At 44.0% G+C, this 19912-nt stretch overlaps 1 protein-coding gene across 1 annotated transcript; it reads left to right on the forward strand.

The window, feature by feature from the left end:
- Positions 1 to 330: 330 nt before the first annotated feature.
- ZKSCAN2 (zinc finger with KRAB and SCAN domains 2) lies at positions 331 to 14651 on the forward strand (the record flags this gene model as incomplete). The annotated part of the gene is made up of 7 exons (XM_080830442.1): positions 331 to 735; positions 1737 to 1923; positions 4269 to 4363; positions 4696 to 4822; positions 7773 to 8459; positions 10892 to 11383; positions 13729 to 14651. The coding sequence occupies 7 exons, from the start codon at positions 331 to 333 to the stop codon at positions 14649 to 14651; spliced, it is 2916 nt and encodes a 971-aa protein (XP_080686568.1).
- Positions 14652 to 19912: the final 5261 nt, after the last annotated feature.

Raw genomic sequence — 19912 nt, forward strand, 5'->3', positions numbered from 1 at the left:
CGTCCGCCCCCGCCCACCCCTCCTTCTGTCCCCCTGATTTTCTCCCGGTTCCCTGGCCTTGCTCTTTCGGACATTGCATTAAGAGAGATGCATCCTGGAAAACCACATCTTGTTTGGAGAAGAGGCCGGGTTTGGGACCTTAGGGTACACATTCTCCTTTTCAAGCGTCTAGGATGGATTTGATTAATGAACCCCGAGTACCCTGTTGCGGCTGACTCTACCGTTTTTCACTTCCTTACCGTCCCACTTTCAAAATCGTTAAGCAGAGAACTCTCGGAGGTTTATGAGTCTACTTTGAGCTAGATGTGAGGTTGACCACCTGGTTGGAGCATGGCTGCATCCCTGGACCCTCAGATCGATGCTCCCTTGGAGGTTGAGGGATGCTTAATAATGAAGGTGGAAAAGGACTCCGAGTGGACAGCGGAACCCACTCTGGAAGGATCGGAGGGCTCTGAGGCCGAGACCTTTCGCAAATGCTTCAGGCAATTCTGTTACGAGGATGTGACTGGACCCCATGAAGCTTTCAGTAAACTCTGGGAACTTTGCTGCCGGTGGCTGAAGCCCGAAATGCGTTCCAAGGAGCAGATCCTTGAGCTGCTGGTGATTGAACAGTTTCTCACCATTTTACCGAAGAAGATTCAGGCGTGGGCACAGAAGCAGTGTCCGGAAAGCGGAGAGGAGGCGGTGGCCCTGGTAATACATTTGGAGAAAGAGACTGGAAGACTAAGACAGCAGGTGAGAGAGGATTTTCCAAATAGTTGTATTTAGAAGGAGATGGGTAAGTGCAGGGGGGGTGGGGGCCAGGGATGCCTTGCAGATAGGGCTTATGGAGGGAGAAATGGTACTAATGAGATACCTTTAAAGTGAATCAAAAGAGGATCGGAATTTCATATTAAATCGGGAGGAAAAAAAAAAAAAAACCTTGCTTGAAATAGTGTTTTGCAAATGAAGTTAAACATTATGCATCTAAGTGTTTGTTCACGTCTTTGGTGTAATGTTTCCTCAAAATTATATGAGAGAACAATACATTATGCTTTGCAGGGTTGGACTTTTGCAGCCTGATTTTCAAGAGGGCTGTTTTTGCAAGGAAAGCAAGCACAAACTTCATCAGTTATCCCAGGGTCCTCTCTAGTCCTTTAATATTCCAATGCGTGTCTCCTGAGGTGCCCTTGATGCCATCATCCTTGTCACTCTTCTCTAGTTTAACCAGCAGATCTTCGTTTGTCAGTGGTATTTTATGGTCTTCTAGTTGTTTTCAACAGCCCTTTCATTAACCTCATGAAATCCTGCAAGATTTGCAGTTTCACCTTGTTCAGGATTTGCATTCTTATAAAGACTTATCAGCAGGCTGCTGTGTTGGTCAGGGATATACACTACATGTGGAAATTAATTTTATATTTTCAGTTCACTAGTGAATTTATTTCGTTGCTCTGTGAACCTAATGGATGCAAGGACTTAGTATCTATTCTAATAATAAGGAGGCTGTGTATTTTACTCTTGACAGATGTTTCCCCCCTCTGTGTACTAATAAAGAGCACTCTCCTGTTGCCTTATCCCTAGACTTCTGGACAGTACTGTTCACCTAATGCCCTTGGACACACCTTTGGGAATGGAGTGAAATTTTCATTCCTTCTCACATCTTCTAGCCTTATTTGATATCTTTCTGGGGGAAGTTTGGCCCTCTCTGGCCCTGTTTTCCTCCCTCTTTCCATTATGGCATTGGCTTTATTTCCCAGGTTAGCAGTCCTGTGCACTCGGAGAAGCAGGTCCCACTGGGAGCAGCATGGGAGGTAACAGACTTTCAGCCAGAGCAGGTGGAGACCCAACCCAGAGTGGTGTCTCTGGAGGAAGCTAGAAGCCTCCACTCAGGACATGAAGAGCAGCTGAACCGAAAGAGAGAGCATCGGCCCATACCCAAGAATGGTAAGAAGAACTCGGAGCATTCCCAGTGCAGAGACCATGGCAGATGTATATTATAACCCTAACACCATGACTTGCTTAGAGTAGGATCTCCTTAATATATACTTGAAAATAAATTGAATATTTGGGGAGCAAGGGTTCATTCACTTCAAGAGTTGGTAATATGTATAACATAAGTAAGAGACATCTTAAAGATGGACTCTGGGAAAACTTAGCTTTCCCAGACTGGCCTCAGGGTCTTGCTGTGAAATTTAAGAATCTCCATTCCATAACCAGCTTGTGTTTTTCAGTCCTGCTGTGTATATGTGTCTGTGTTTTTGGCTGACTATAAATAACTTTAAAAACTGTTTGGAAAGGGAAACAAGGTTTGTTTTTTTTTAAGATTTTATTTATTTACTTGAGAGAGGGAGAGTGAGAAGCAGACTCCCTGCTGAGTGAGGAGCCCAATGCGGGGCTCCATCCCAGAACCTTGGGATCATGACCTGAGCCAAAGGTAGAGACACTTAACCGACTGAGCCACCCAGGTGCCCCAAAATATTTACTTTAAAAAATTGACTCCCAAGTGAGACATCACAGAAGTAGCATATGAGAGCAGTAAACAATAAGATTTCATAGAGGAGGGAGCACAGGCTTCCTAGCTGCCCTGGACATTAATAAGTCATGTAGGAGGAAATTGAACACCTGGGGTACTGTGATCTCTATGACCCCAGTCTCGTGTCAGGCTGAGAGAGAGGGATGGGAAGATCACTGAACCTACAGTGGAAGGCTTGGGTTCATATCTTTTTGTCTCTGTATCTCTGTTTATCTGTACTTGGGTAAGTAATATGGAAAGGAGCATTAACGCACAGAGGTTAAGCGATTAGGCAGACAACCAGGACACAAAACCTAGCTCTGCCACCCATTTTCTATGTGGCCTTGGTCAAGTTACTTCTCAAACTTCCTGTTCTGTCATCTGTAGAAGGAAAATAATAAGGGTGTTAATGTAGGTTAAAAGAAGCAGCGTAAAGAGGCCAGTACATATAGTGGTCAATAAATATTAGTTCCCTTTCTCCCATAATGGCGCAATTATTTTTAAACTTCACATCTCAGATAGATTTTACACACCTCTCACCAAGGGGCAGGATTTACTGCTGTGTACTCAACCTCCTTAGCTTTCCTGAAATTCATATTGTGATAGAAATCATTGTAAAGATTAAATCCAGATGTTTTCTGGATTTCAGAGTTCCCCTGGATTACATGCTCTCAGTTACTTTAGCTGATAAGCTTAGTCCAATAAATGTATGGTGTTTCTGGATTTCGCCATCCCAGGGTGGCAAGGAATTCACAAAGTGAAAAAGTGTGTTCTGTTGAGGTGCTTAGCGGGACAGGGCCACTGTAGCCGTGCCACTCCCCCTGCCTCCGTAACAGCTCACTAAGAAGCAGACACTGAATAGTATCTGCGCTTTTCACCTTTTTTTTTTTTTTTTTTTTGGCAAACGTGAAAATCCTTTTTTGGATTTCTTTTAGTTAGCAAACATAGTGGCATAACAGGAACTTTCGAAAAGCAGGGGATATCTGTAATACATTTCCAGGGAAGTGATTCAGTTTGCTTCTTTAGAAAGTAGTGGAGCAAGCTCTTGAGTTCTTGATCACAGTAATATTCATTCTGGAAGTTTTCCCTAGATTGCGAGTTCCAGAGTAGAAGTTAGACCGCAGACTGTGCTATATGTATGTGTATATATACTCCTCCTACCTTTTGAGGGAGTGTACTATGTATTTGCTTCTGTGTCCAGGACTATGTTATCTATGTGTGTTAACTTCTTTAGCATATTAAAGAATTGATCAACTCATACTAGGGATTGCAAACTGATAATCACGTGTCAAGTCAGACTTGTGTTTTACCTACAGAGGGTAGATTTTATCATTTGTTGGGGTTTTATCATTTGTTCATTTGGAGTTGTCAGGGTTTAAAATTTTTGAGATTTTATACAAAAGTCCAGATTTCTGGCTTCTCCTGAAAATATGAGAAGCTCTAACAATAGCAGGCCCAGTGTTTCCCAATGAAGCATTAAGTGGAAGTGGGTGTTGGCTATATACCCTTTCAGTGGTGTATGTGCTCTCCAGTTCCCCCATTCCTTACCTGGCCCCCTTCATAATGCACTTTGTCTACTAACTCCTTAGAAGCATTCGCACTTGTGAGCTCTGCTTCAGGGTACCATGGTTCAGGCATTGTTCCGAACTCATTGATGAAATGATCAGTTTATACTTGTTGGTGTTTTTTTAATGCATCTTTATTTCTTAAAAGGAGAGGCTGCGTGAATTAAAGGTCCAGAGCCCAGAACCCTGATTATTTCTTTCTCTTCTTACAGCTCGGCCTTCTCCCTGGGTTCTTGCTTCTCCTGCTAATGAATGGAACAACATGGATCAGGAAGTAACAACCACACGACTACCTGTTGTGTCTCAGGTACATTACAAATCTTCTCTCTGCCTTCCTAGGGTATTCAGTCCCAGCAATCTCCTGTGCTTTCACTGTCTTCAAACTTTTATACTCCTCCAAGAGCTTATTCCCCCTTGACTCCTTTTACAGAGAAGATTGGACCCAGACTTCTGATTAATGAGACTCCTTGCTGGATATGATTCTTTATAATATCTTCTGCTTCATTTGGCACATCATACACACTTGGTTTCCTGATTTTAATTCTTCTTTGGGGCCCTTCTTTGTTTCCTCCATGATCATTCATCCTTTGAAGACCCGTGTGGTTATCTTGGTAGTCATTGCTGTTAGTGTTGTTACAGGGACCAGTGAAAGATGTCCACATGGCGAGAGGTTTTTCCTACAAAAAGAGCGTACATCAGATTCCCGCTCACAGAGACCTGTACCGGGATATTAGGAAAGAGAGTGTTGGGAACATGGTCTCCCTGGGTAAGGATTCTTTCCCTTTTCACATAAAAGATTTGGGGATTTTTGATATCTTTATTTCTACTGATGATACAATAGTTATAACTGTCAACACCTAAAGGACCTCCATGGATTGTCTAGTCATTTCTGTGGCCAGCTCACCAGACCTAGTAATCACTTGTCTATGCTCTCTTCCTCATTCCTTCCTTTCTTCCAGTTTAAAATATATACGTATTCTCCTCACTTAGGGATGAAAACATTGGCGAGGTGTTATATACAACTTTCACATTCATACTACTTAAATATAAGCTTACACATACCCATTAGACTAAAAGCTCTGTAAAGTCACAAGGTCTTTGATGATATGCCCTTGTTTAACTGCAGTAACCCAACACTTTGCATACAGCTAGATGCATGGGTGGAGGGCCAGCAAATAATTGTTGAATGGATAGAAATCTTATGGATGGAAGGAAAAAGATAATTTCAATACAATAACCTTGGTAGTGTGTTGTGAATAATTTAAATAGCACAAAATCACAGGCACACATAACCACTAGTGTGTCACTTTACAGGCAAACTTCTGAAGGATTTGTCACTGCATTAGTAGTGGACATAAGTACAGTTCATTCATATATAAGCTAAAAGTTGAAGACTGCTTATTAATAAAATTACAGGCCTAAAATGTGTACTAACCCACACTAGAGAGGCTATAGACAGGTACTAATAGGGTAGCCACTAGCCACACAGGGCAATTTAATTTTATACAATTAATTAAAATTAAATAAAGTTAAAAATTCAATTCCTCAGTGGCTGTAGCCACCGTCAGGATATGTATTTTTTTTAAAGATTTTATTTATTTATTTGACAGAGATTACAAGTAGGCAGAGAGGTGGGGGTGGGGGAGGAGGCTCCCCGCGGAGCAGAGAGCCCAATGTGGGGCTCGATGTGGGGCTTGATCCCAGGACTCTGGGACCATGACCTGAGCCAAAGGCAGAGGCTTTAACCCACTGAGCCACCCAGGCGCCCCGCCACCATCAGGATATTTGACAGCTGTATTGAACAGCACAATTACAGAACATTGCTGTCATCCCAGAAAGTTCTGTTGGACAACACTACGTGTAGATACTAAAGTATAGAGACTATAAAACAGGCTGTGCCAACTCAGCAAATAAAAATACACCAAGGATTATTTATAATTAGAAGGCAATTAAGGCAACTAAAAACAATGAGCAACATAGGGTGGCACTGATGACACAGTGGTAGCAAGGCGGCCATCCCAGAGTGGCAGGCATCCCAGCCGTCTGCCTGGGTTGCACACACGGGCTCTTCCTAGCATGACCTCAGCTTACACGGCACCCAGACCTAGCAGCGTGCTGCATGAGAGTCCTGAGTCAAGTGTGGGATCCCTCTAGTGGGATGGGGATCATCCTCGGAGAATTCAGATATAGCCCAGCACCTTCACATGTACAGTCTTCAACAAGACCGTCTGAACTGTGTAGATCCACTTCTACATGGATTTTTTTTTTCAGTAAATACATATAGAACTGTGAATATATTTTCTCTCCCTTATGACTTTTTAAATAACATTTTCTTTTCTCTAACTTGCTTTATTATGGGAATACAGTATGTAATTACATATAATATACAAAATACATGTTAATGGACTATGTTGTCAGTAAGGCTTCCAGTCAATAGTAGGCTATTAGTAGTTAAGTTTTGGGGGAGTCAGAAGTTATACACGGATTTTTGACTGCATAGGCTTGGTTGCCTAACCCCGCCTTTGTTCAAGGGTCAACTGTGATGACATGTAGAAAGACCCAGGCCAGAGACTCCTGCCCCAATCCTTTATCATAGGTTGTAAACTAATGGCTTATGGGCTCAGTCTAGCCTGTACACATATTTTGGCCTTGCACAGCGTTTTAATTTGCTCTTAGTTTATAAATCTGGATATCCTGTATCTCTTGAAAAATCAAATGTCAGACACCATGGGCCCACCTTCTCACTGTCTGCCTGGCCTTTATAGATATTCAAACTTTCATTAATCCTACACTTACCTCTCTCATGTAAAAATAAACGGCAAATCTCCATCCCCAGGGTTCTTTCAGAAAGGATTTGATGTGATGCTTCTTCTCTCGACAATTCTGTGAAGCTTCTGTGTGTGTTATCTAGAAGAAAACCAAATTTTATTACATACCTGTTGGGCGTTAGATACTTTTTAGACGATCATTTATTTAATACTCCCAGCATTTCTGGGAATAGGGGCCAGCATTCCCTAGGCAACCGAAGCTCAGAGATTAAGAAGCTTCCTTCTGGTCCAAAAGTAAAGCAGGGTTTACTAGGGTCAGGGTTCACATTTAAGACATGTTGATCTCCACAGCACCATGAGGCAACAAATTATCTTGTATGCTTCCTTCTCCTTCCATCTCTTTCCTATTAACCTTGCCACATGTATCCCCAAATTCTTGATGTATCTCTCCTAGCCCCAGTGTTTGTGCGTGTGTATGTGTGCACACACACATGTGTTGGGGTGGGGGTGGGAGTATGTGGGGACCAGTATGAGCACACTTGGTTCCATGAGTAACAAATACTGGTTACAGCCGATGCTGAACCCTGCACAATGTTAGACACTGAGAGGGAATCAAAGGTAATAGAATGTATGTTTCTTACCCTTAAAGGTCTTCCCTTAAGAACCAGCCAGAGAAAGAAATGGTATATATGTGAGAAGTAACCTGATAATGTAAGTTAGTAGATGATTGTGCCAAAGAAGAGAGGTGTAAGGGTAACTATAACTATACCATAGGTAGTAAGAATAACTGTGCTGTGCCCTGTCATGGTTGAGGAAGGCTCTAGAAGAGAGGGGACAAAATGTTTCGAGGATAGGCGTGGACTAGTGTCCAGGAGGGCCTGCTAGAGCCACAGATGAGGGCACGCAGCTCTGACCTCTGGTTTAGCATGAAATGTGTTTCTCTTGTAGGAAGTACTGTGTCTGTGTCTAACAAGATTGCCCGGCTGGAGCAAAGAAAGGAGCCATGGACCCTGGGTCTGCACTCTTCTAACAAAAGGAATATTATTCTACGGAGCAACCACATCAAGGAGAAGCCAGTCCACATGGCTCAGATCCCTGCGCGCAGTGCGGGGAGAATGTGGGGCGAGCAGCAGCACTGGGGTTTAGAAGATGAGAAGATAGCGGGCGTGCATTGGAGCTATGAGGAAACAAAGACTTTCCTTGCCATTCTCAAGGAGTCTCGCTTTTATGAGACGCTGCAGGCTTGTCCCCGAAACAGCCAGGTGTACGGGGCTGTGGCTGAGTGGCTCCGTGAGTGTGGCTTCCTCCGAACGCCAGAACAGTGTCGCACCAAGTTCAAAAGCCTCCAGAAGAGCTATCGGAAGGTGAGAAATGGCCATGTGCTGGAACCCTGTGCCTTCTTTGAGGACATGGACGCTCTGTTGAACCCTGCAGCCGATGCTTCATCTGCTGATAAGCCAAAGGAGATTCTCTCTCTCCCCAGACTAAAGAGAGTTGATATCAGTGCTAAAGAACGGATCAGTTTGGTGGAGGAGGAAGATGCCGCAGAAGAATCTGATGGTGATGAAATGGGCGTTGAATTTATCCGGAAGTCTGAGATTCGTGGTGCCCCTGTCTTGTTTCAGAACCTGAGTGGTAAGAATTGTGCTCTTTCCTTCGGGTATGAAAATGGATGATGTGGGCTTGTAGTAAATAGAGTAAGTAGACCAGAGGCAGCCAGATTTGGGGAGTGCTGCCGTAAGCGCCTTGCCACTAATCACTGAACATACTCTCAGGTGTTTGCTGCTGCCCCTGGTGCAGTCTGAGCAGTGGCTGTGACAGTTCTTTCTTGGGCTAGAGCACAGCATGGATTTGAGTATTTGGAGCCTGTGGAAGGAAGATAAATAAAGTCAAAGGACTCCGGAGAGCCCTCATCTGAGGATTGGTAGAAACTAGCCAGTTGTGTTGAATTATAATAAGGCAAAGATATATTGTTATACTATCTAGGATGACCAGTAAAAGACTATATAGCTGGAGAAAGTAAAAAATTATAATTGTAGTAGAAGACAAGAAAGGAGAGAAAAAGGAACACAAAGTAGATGAGTCTAATGGAAAACACAGTAAGATGGTAGACATATATCCAAATATGTCGTTAGTTACAAACTTAAAAGACCATCAATCATTAAAAAAATGAAATATTGCTTGCAAGAGATATGTGTGAAGTATGTGTGAAGAGACCTTGAAATTAAAAGATGGAAAAAGATATACCATATATGATATAAACAAAAGCTTATGTCGAAATTGGGGACATGCAGAACTAACCCAGCAGTTAACAACTGGGTGACAGTAGACACATCCTATAAGTACTTTGAAGTTTAGTATTCTCATCAGTAAAACTTGACAGGATTCCAGGATCATTAGTGTTAAATGAAGTAATAGATAAAAATTGAGGAAGGCATTCTGCAGATGTTAAACACAAACATCTCAGTTCTTTGTGATATGCATGAAAAAAAAAGGATAGGCAGAGGCAAAATGAGAAAGAGAGACTTTATTCTGGTGAAATTCAATGAGACCTAGCCAGGTGTCACTATTATTAGGAAAGTTTCTCCACTCTACCTTGGGAAAAGATGGTAAGTTCTAGGGGCTTCTGGGTGGCTCAGTCAATTAAGTGTCTGCCTTCTGCTCAGGTCATGATCCCAGGGTCCTGGGATCAAGCCCCACATTGGGCTCCTGCTCAGCAGGGAGTCTGCTTCGTCCACTCCCTCTGGCCCCCACTCATGCTCTATTTCTCTCTCTAATAATAATAATAAACAATTTATTGTTATGAATTTTATATTAATATGATATATAATTTATTTTTTTTTTTTTTTAAAGATTTTATTTATTTATTTGACAGATAGAGAGATCACAAGTAGGCAGAGAGGCAGGCAGAGAGAGAAGGGGAAGCAGCCAGGCTCCCCGCTGAGCAGAGAGCCCGATGCGGGGCTCGATCCCAGGACCCTGAGATCATGACCTGAGCCGAAGGCAGCGGCTTAATCCACTGAGCCACCCAGGCGCCCCGATGATATATAATTTATAATTAATTATAATATATTATGTAAATATAATTATGTTTATATATTATCTGTAATATATAAGGTATGTATTACATATAATAATATAATTCTATATGTAGTTGTATATAAATATAATTATATAATAATATAAGTATAATATTATAAGTTATTATATCTAATAATAAATAATAATCTTTTTAAAAAGATGGTAAGTTCTTAGAATGGAAAAATAAATCAGGCTAGGAGAGCTGGGGGTCCACTCATGACTATATCTATTCAAAAGAGATAGCTCAGGAAAACACAGGGAAGATACATCGTGCATGGACAGGTGCTCCCCAATCTGGAAATCCATAGACAGGAGGGTGGTCCCAAGCTAGGCCTGGAGGAGAGCACGGGTAAGACTGAGGATAGAAGTGACTTCTTCCTACTTACAAAACAGACAAAAAGCATGGTTTAACAAACTACTCAGACATGTCCTGAAAAGTTTGATTCTGCCATTGACACAGAACATCTGCTTGTCTTGCAAGTCATTTCATCTCTTACAGTAGAGGACTCAGTGACATCAAAAATGACTCTAGATGTAGTTCTGCTCTTCAGGGAAGACTCATTAAAAAAGTGTCCTAGTCTGTTAGTTTTAACCATTTAGAAAAGACCTGTGTATCCTTGGCTAATCACCATCGCAGTGGCAGATCTGAGGGACTACGTTCTTACTCTACCAAATAAACTTTGAGATCAGTTTAACAATTTCAATTTAAAAATCCTGTTGGGATGTTGACTTTATAGATTCATTTGAGAACTGAATCTGTACAACTTGAGTCTTCTTATCCAGAAACATAGTGTCTCTCCATTTTTTCTAGTTAATTTATGTCTTTCAGTAAATTTACAGATATTTTTATATAGACCCTCTCATTCTTCTCCCCCGGCAGGTCATGGTTCCTGTTGCCACCATGAAGGGGATCTGTTTTCTTTTACCCCCTTATGTTTCGAGGCTGCTTATGTCTTATGTCTTTGCACTTTTTCTTTCCATGGCAGGTGTGCACTGGGGGTACGAGGAAACCAAAACTTTTCTTGATATCCTCCGTGAGACTCGGTTTTACGAAGCTCTCCAAGCCTGTCATCGGAAGAGCAAGCTGTATGGGGCCGTGGCAGAACAACTGCGGGAGTGTGGCTTCCTCCGGACGCCAGAACAGTGCCGGACCAAGTTCAAAAGCCTCCAGAAGAGCTACCGCAAGGTGAAAAACGGTCACGTGCTGGAGTCCTGTGCGTTCTACAAGGAGATGGATGCCCTGATTAATGCTCGGGCCCCTGTCCCTTCCGCCAGCACTCCAGAAGAAATCCCATCACCCTCAGGGCAAGAAGGAGAGGATACTGAAATTGAACCCCAGGAACCTACAGGCTGGGAACCCGAGGAGACCTCACAAGAGGCGATGGTAGAAGATTCTGGCAGTGAGAGAATGAGTGAAGAGGACATTGTGCAAGAGTCGGAGTTCCAGGGGCCTCCAGGTCTACTGCAAAGCCCAAATGGTAAGGACCATCGAGGGGGAAGGGTGATTTACTGAAGAATCGGTAACTCTCTGCATATCGCCCATGAGTATTTATTCCTTAAACAGGTGTTTGAGGAGCCTGTGCTGTTTGAGGAATGGGGGATCTAGCAGTGAATAAAACAAAGTGTCTTTCTCGTGGTGCTTCTATTCAAGGAAGGAGCTGATGTTCTAGTGATTCAGTCCTTGGGATCTCAGCCTCGGTTTTTGTCTGTATGGGTCAATGTTTCATATCATCTGAAAAAGACAGTCAGAGGCAAAATGAGAGAGAGACTTGACTGCACATTTCCAACAGACTGCTGGCGCCCTCATGGGCATCTGTCCCCATAGCAGCCCAGACTTAAAATTTCACAACTAAAATCACGGTCTTCCTTCCTGCACCTTGGCTCTTACCTGTGTCCTCCCACATCCAGATTTAAAACTTTAGAGACGTTTTTGATGCTTTCTCTCTCATTATTTACATCCAAGCAGAGAACACTTTTTTCTCAGCTGTTGTAGAGCTTCCATCTGTCCCCTCGTTAGTCACCACAGCCACTACCTGTGGTGAGAGAGGTTTAGCCTTTCTCTTTCTCTTGTCTAGACTTTTGTAAAAGTCTCCAAACCGGGTTTCCCCATCAGTCTTGTATTAAGGTTCCACAGCCATCCTCGGTCTGAGCTCATCTTATCTTTCTGTCCTTACCTGTTACGGTTTCCTTCTACACTGTCTGCTCACTCAAAACAAACGCTGAAGAGGCCTACATGAGCTTTCTGCTAGTGTTCATATGAGAAATCATGGTTTGAAGGCTGAAATCATTAAGTCCTGTATAACCCAGGTTTTGACTCCTGGAAACAAAGTCTTTTGGTACCATCCCTTGTGAGTCTCATTTTGTAAATCAAGCTGCAGACCTGTCACTAAATCGTCAGACTCTGTCTGAGCCAACCACGAAGCCGGGACTTCCTTCAAATCCCAGGACAGTGTTGGACCCAAAGAGAATGCTTCAAAAGAACTGCTAAATGAAAGATGGCATTGTTGGGACTTTCATTTAACTTAACGGACTGATTGATGACTGCCCTCCTCTCCCCAACCCACACCACAGCCACCCTACTTGGGTTGGGAGGGCGGAGGGATATCAGCAATTTCAACTCAGTGTATGCAAGGACAGGAATGTTAAAACTGGCAAGTAGAAACAAGGCAGCATAGCAAAATGCTAAGCCGCCTGGGTGGCTCAGTGGGTTGGAGCCTCTGCCTTCGGCTCAGGTCATGATCGGGTCATGATCCCAGGTCATGATCCCAGGGTCCTGGGATTGAGCCCCGCGTTGGGCTCTCTGTTCAGCAGGGAGCCTGCTTCCCCCTCTCTCTCTGCCTGCCTCTCTGCCTACTTGTGATCTCTGTCTGTCAAATAAATAATCTTTAAAAAAAAAAAAAAAAGAACAAGGTTTGGGGATCAAACAGACCTGGATGAAATAATACAATGTTGAGAACTTGATTCAAAATAATCTGGGTAGAGGGAGCAGAAAGTGGGTGGGAATAGAGATGAGACTAGATTGGCCACGAAGAGATCATCACTAAAGTGGGGTGAGTGGTTCGTGGAAATTCGTTTTACATACTATAGTCTCAGCTTTTCTGTATGTTTGAATTTTACATAATAAAAAGTTTATACAAAACCACATTTAATAAGTGGCCAGGATGGAATCAGAACCAGAGCTGTGTGGTTCCAAAGCCTGTCAGTCTAGAAGACCTCCTGGAAAAGCTGGCATCCAGTATGCACCTTGCAGTGAGCATGGGACATAGATGAGAGTGAGGGGAGGATAATTCCAGTGTGGGGAATGGTGAGAGTTAAGTTGAATCCAGGTCTGTGTGAGACAGCTGGATAAAACAGGGCCAAGAACATGTGAGGAGAAGGAGGAAATAGCCTTGGGTAGGATATGATCAGATATTGATGAACTTAGAAGTCATTGAGGAACTAGAACCTGATCACTAGAATCTGCTATGAACACCGGGACAGTGTATTGTTGCACAGATGTGAAATTTTGAAAGCAAGGTGAGTGGGAGTAGAACTTCAGGGAGAGAGCTAAGTTGGCCCCCTTTTACTCAGGGTCTGGATGGGGAATAACAGCTTGGATTTTAGTTCCATTCAGAAAACATTTCTGAAGGCCTACTATGTACGAGGTGTTACTGGCTGTTCATGGCACTGAATGAAAAGAAGGGACGATGAATCAGAGAATGGTAACAGGACCCGAGAGGCCAGAGAAGTACACAGGCATCCCAACACACAAAGCCTTGTTGGCTATGTTGTTTATGTTAATACAGGACTGGTCTGGAATTTTTATCATCTTTTTTTTTTCCAGATTTTGAAATTGGAGGAAGTATCAAGGAGGATACAACACAGGTAATATATAAGGACATAGAGCAGCATAGGGCATTAATAGAAAAGTCTAAAAGGGTTGTTTCCCAGAACGCTGATCCAGGTAAATACCGTAAAAGGGAATGCATCTCAGGAAGACAATGGGAAACCCTCCAAGGCATCAGACAGGGAAAGCTGACGTCTCAATCAAGAGATTTAGGGAAAGCTGTAGGGCATCTGAGGCCTTTCATGGGGAAGAGACCCTACCGGCTGCTCAAATACGGAGAAAGCTTTGGAAGGAATGCTCGTCTTATGTGCCGGATGTCCCACCAGAAGGAAAATCCTTATAAATGCAGTGTCTGTGGGAAGTGCTTTGGTAGAAGCAGGAGCCTAATCAGACATCAAAGAATCCACACTGGAGAAAAACCTTTTAAATGTCTTGACTGTGGGAAAAGCTTTAATGACTCCTCCAACTTCGGTGCCCACCAGAGAATCCATACTGGGGAGAAACCCTACAGGTGCGGGGAATGTGGAAAATGCTTTAGTCAGAGCTCGAGTCTTATCATACATCAGAGAACCCACACTGGAGAGAAGCCCTATCAGTGTGGGGAGTGTGGGAAGAGCTTTACCAACAGCTCCCATTTCAGCGCCCACCGCAGGGTCCACACGGGCGAGAACCCCTACAAATGTGTGGATTGCGAGAAAAGTTTCAATAACTGTACAAGATTTCGAGAGCATCGGAGGACACACACTGGAGAAAAGCCTTATGGCTGTGCCCAGTGTGGCAAACGTTTCAGTAAGAGTTCTGTCCTCACCAAACATCGGGAAGTTCATTCCAGAGAAAAGCTTCTGCCGCACCCACCATCTACATATTCCCCAGAGAACCTGCCTAAGGGAAAGACTGATGAATTCAGGAAAACTTTTTGACGTTGACCTCTTCTCCTACGTGCCCCATTAGCCATTTTACCCCAGCCTCATCCTTGGAAGCAGTCTTTTCTTAGCTATGAAGTATAATTCCTAAGACAAGCTTGAGAATACAAATAAACTAGGAGCCCGCCTCGTATTCTCACCTCCACCTCTAACTTGACCAGTCTGTTCCTCTCAAATTCTCCCTTAGCAAGGTGGAGAAGACATCCTGTCTGGCTTCAGAATGACAGTCCCTTTGGTATGTCAAGGCCTCTGCCATAGGACTGCCAAGTCCAGCAACATTCAAGGTCCCTCCACGTAGCTGAAAGTTGTTCTCAAGCAGACCCAACATGCTGAAAGTTTCCTGTTGTCCACCACGTGGAAACCTGGATGCAGCTCAATCCCAGATTTCTTGAGGGGGTAGAACTTTCAGGGTCTGATCAGGACGACACCACATGCATCTTGGCTTTGAAGATACAAGGGATAATGAGATCTTACAGCTTCCTTGAGAAGTCTGTTGCACGATACACTTTTGTGTCAAGTTGATTCCCACAGCTAGGGTGGAGTCCCTATATTGTCACTGAAGCCAAATGTGGTTTGCCTGGCCCTCCATAGAGATGAGAAGCAACTGATTACCCATCGTGCTGACCTCTGGACCGAAACCTCCTTGGCTACTGCTTCTCCAGTCCCTAAATAATTCAATTTTTACCATTTCTCGTAAGTCCTACACTTACCTCTTAGGTGTTTTGGGTGCTCTCATCTGACTCTCCTGAACTACCAGGCCCTCTCCAGATTAAATAGGATGCATGCCCGTGGTGTGTCTCATTAAAATAAAGTAGAATCAACTCAGACACGTTCTACCCTACTGCTCTTCTGGTTCTTCCCTAGAACATGACTGGCATGTTGGCATATTTTATGCCTCCCTACCCCACATTTAGTATAATGTTCTATAATAATAGTTTTCTCAAACATTAAGGAAGTAGGGAAGAAGTGCGGTAGAAACCAGACACCTTCACTGTTTCTAAGACCAGTCAGACTCCTTAGGCCTGCTCTAGATCAAATAGCCCCCTCATTCAGACCACCACCTCCAGGGCTGTTTGTTAAATACATCATCCTTTTCTGAGCCTTGTAGTTGGCCCCCGTTCATAGGATCATCAACCTGATTGTAGAGCCCAGAGTAATTTATATAACTCTATAGCTTACTGAGTGAAAGTGGAAAGATTTACAGAAACTTCCAATCTAGAACACTTGTCATTTTCCTCATTTACCTATTTGTCTAAAAAATCTCTTTGATAATCCCCTAGCACTAACCCAACAGGTATTGAAGGAAGAGTCAAAATGGGGAGGGGAAAAGCAGAGAGGTAATTAATTCATTTCTGGAAGTTACTCATAAAACCACGGAATCTGGTCTTCCAAGGCTGATTGCTCCAGGACGAGGCCAGTGACATTTATACCATTACTACATAGGTAACCTGGGGCGGCTTTGCTTTGGGGAGGGGAAGTCCTGAGTTTGGTGGAAGGACAGCCAGAGTCAGGGCTGTGCAGAGATTCTTCTGATCTGATCTCTCTCCTCCTTTGTCAGATGTTCTCTTATTTGAAACCCTCTGGAGATCTTATTTTTCCTTTGAGTACCTTTGAATCTTTCGAAGCCTGTTCCGCAGAGTTCCGAGGAGGGTAGGCAGTGTAGAAGGAAATTCAATTCATGGTGCCAGAATAGGGTGTGGCCTGCTGGAAGGCAGGTGACTCAGGTACACATTGATACATGTTTGTGATTTATATTTGTTGAAGATGTTACGACTGTTCACACCTCAGTAGGTTGATTTCCTGCGTGTGGTCTGAATTATAGACTTCTAATGGTTAAGTGCAGTGTTACGTCGTTAGTGTGCCTAGCACAGTGAGATGCGTGTGGTGCCCATGGGCGTGTGCTTGTATCGTGTAGATGTTCTAAAAATCCAGTCCTAGAGAAGATGCCCATGAATAGAAATCACCATGTAGTAATACATACACAGGATTGATAATTATATGGAAGCATGATTCAGGAAAGTAGATGATTTATTCCTAAGTATTAAGTACTGTTCCGTGTAAGGCCGTGTTCCAGGCACAGGTATTGAAGGAAGTAAGGGGATGTGAACATAGAGACGTGGTGCCCGTGCTCAAGGACCTGGCAGTGCGACAGAGGAGGCATTGCAGTAAAGGTAATTAATGCCAGTTACCTTCGTGTCACTTGCAAAATGTCAGTGACTCCACTGTGAGAAGATCACTATCACCTGCAAAAGCATTTTTCTGAATTGCCTTGAATTGTATACCTCTGCGTCCCCAACGTCCCTAATGGCAGGAACAGTGCAGGACCCATTCCATCTCAAGTGGGGCAGACCAAGTCTGTGTGAGCTTCATTTGTCTGGGGCTGCACAGAGGTAGAACCCAAGTTCCCCTGCCGGTGTTTCTAGATGTGGGTTAAGTTGCCTTCACGAACTCTGTCTCTGTGCCGAAGAAATAGAAGGTCCTGCCCACCAGCTTAGACCAAGACGACTTGCATCTTGTCTTTTCTCAACTGGAGCATGAAAGTCAAAATGAATAATGTATCTTTTATATCACATAGCATTGCCTTTATGAAGATCCATAGGAAAAGTGTTTTTTTTTCTGGGTCTCGGTACCAGGGAAAGCTCTGACCCTAAACAGGAAAAAAAAAAAAAAAAAAGGATTTACAAACACTGTGATTTTTATAACTTACTGCTTTTTTCTCTTTGTTCTGGCTGCTGGAAAGCTCAAGAAAACATACAAGCCACCTCAACCAACTACCTAAAACCTCTATTTGTTTAATCTCATCTGATTTCTTTGAAAATTACCCCAATCCTATTTTTTAAAAGCAGTATGAACAACTGGACATTTTATTCTCTGACATCTTACCCAAGGCATTAGGAAACTGGCTTGTATTCCCTGCCTACACTTGCTTTGTTACCCCCACAAATACCTCCAGTTCCTACCAGTGATTTTATTACACATACAACCTTACTTGTCCATAAATCTTCTTTAAAGAAGGAAACTTCACACATACGTTTAAACTGCTATGGGCAACCCGCCCTAGGGGAGTGAGCATCAGACCAGAAGCCGAAAAGGACACATTTCAGTCTCGTCGCTATCACTTACTGAGCATTGTTTGACAAACCTCAGCCTCTCTGGGCTTGTGTTCCTTATCTGGAGAGATGTTGAACTTGATTGCCAAGACCGCTCTGGCTCTAATGTTTAGTGAGACTGCAGGTTATAAGACCAGGTAGCCAGCCTGGTCCGCCGTGGCAGGCGGCATCCAGGCCACACCAAACCCACTTCATACTTTAGGAAGAGGGAGGCCGTGAGCAGCCCAGGAGCTTGCACAGTGAGGAGAAAGGACATCACTCATGTTCACCCTCGGGCAGCCCCTGGAGCTCCTTGGCAGCCGATGGCAAGCAGCTGGAGTGAAGAAAACCCATATGCGAGATCTGGTGCCCAGTGACGGACGAGACTCCGCTAGGAAGGAGATGGGGAAGCCCCAAATGCAAGGCATGTGTGAGCAGCTTGTGCAGCTGTTAGCTTTGGCCTCTGAGTACATTCCAGGTATAAATGTATGTCTCTTCATTGTTTCGTACTCAAGTTCACTTAGATGTCCACTTGAAATCTTGTCTGTGAAATAAATGTCAAAAATAAATGACTCGCGTGGCTTTTGTCATAATTTGAAGGAGGTTTTCCGTTAAAGGAAAAGAGAACTTATCCAAGAGGTCACAAAAGCAGATCCCAGTAGCTTTGTAAATAGAGTCTCCGTGTGATCCCAGCTCCCTGCTCTCCCCACGTCTCCCAGGACCCTTTGAGAGTCCCCAGCTGTATGCGTGCAGCAGACCTTGGAGATATGCCTCCACCAGAGCTCCCAGCAGCAGCTCTCATTCTAGTGTGGAGTTCACCCTGGATGCACGGAGCTCGTGGGTTCTGGGGGAGGCCCCCACCCACAGCCTTTCCTGGTGCTTTTAAACCAGTCTCAAGATTTCCCCAAAGAAAGCATGGCTTTGGGTTTACTGTTTTTGTTCAAAGAGTCCTAGTGGCTTGCATTTCCTTGTTCCCCTAACAATGTCAACTCCATAGGCCAGAGAGTCAAGCGGAGCGTCGGCCACTTGGTGAGGGTGTATTTCCAGCTAAACTGGCAGGCACCGAAGAAGAACCACCAGGTGGGTTTGGAGATCCATTCACCCGAAGCTGGGGAAGATCGCATGTGTCTCTCTCGCCTGGGCTTTACAAGCCTCTGCTCCATGCACCCAGCCGCAACAGAACGCAGCACCCTCAAGAATCACAACTGCTCAGAGTCCGTGTTGAAGAGTCACTGGACATGTTCTAGGCTTTCCGTGGGTAAATCGCCACAGCTTTTTGGGAGGAAGTGAAGATCATGGCCCGGACACTCAGGTGCGGTGTTCTGTCAGCGTTGTCCCAGATGACCTGGCCTCCGTTCACGCACAGACATTTAGGTCTGTGAACTGACTCACATCTGGGAATTGGATGAGAGACTTTAAATCTCTAAGGGAAAAACAAATGTTTAAGGGCTACAGATTTTCAATTCCTATAAACCAGTTACATCAATTAGACTTTAAGGGAGGAGAATGAATGTTTCTGTGTTTAAGAACCAAAAAGAATGCAGCTGGGGAATGTGAAACATCGCCTCTTGGTCCTCCGTCTGTTCCTCTGGAAGGTGAGAAGGGTCAAAGTACCTGTCCGTGTTACTTTCCTGGGGCTGCTGCGCAAATTACCCCAAACTGGGTGACTTAAAACAACCGAAATTTAATCTCCCACGGTTCTGAGGCCACAAGTCAGAAATCAGGGCATCAGCATGACCAAGCTCCTTCCAAGGCTGTAGGGGAAACCCTTCCTTGCTGCTAGCTCTTGGGGACTCCTGATCCTGGCATGTGGCATCATGACTCTAGTCTCTGTGCCATCCTTCTTCCACATGTCTTCTCAGTGTCTCTCTGTGTCCTTCTCTGTCTCTTCTAAGGACTCCCGTTGGATTTTGGGCCCGCCCTAACCCAGCATGATCTTACCTTGATTGCTTCTTACCTTAATTACATTGCCGAGACCTCATTTCCGCATACAGTCACATTCTGAGGTTCCCGGTGGACGTGGATGTTGGGGGGACACTATTCAACCCACTGTGCTGTCTCAGGGTCGTTGTGGGGGTAAATGAGATAATGCACATAAAGCAGCCTGCATAGTGCCAAGTACATCACAAATAATCCATGTTAGCTGTACACATGTGTGCACCCATGTGT

Source organism: Martes martes (genome assembly GCF_963455335.1).
Source record: "Martes martes genome assembly, chromosome: 18".
NCBI lineage: Eukaryota > Metazoa > Chordata > Mammalia > Carnivora > Mustelidae > Martes > Martes martes.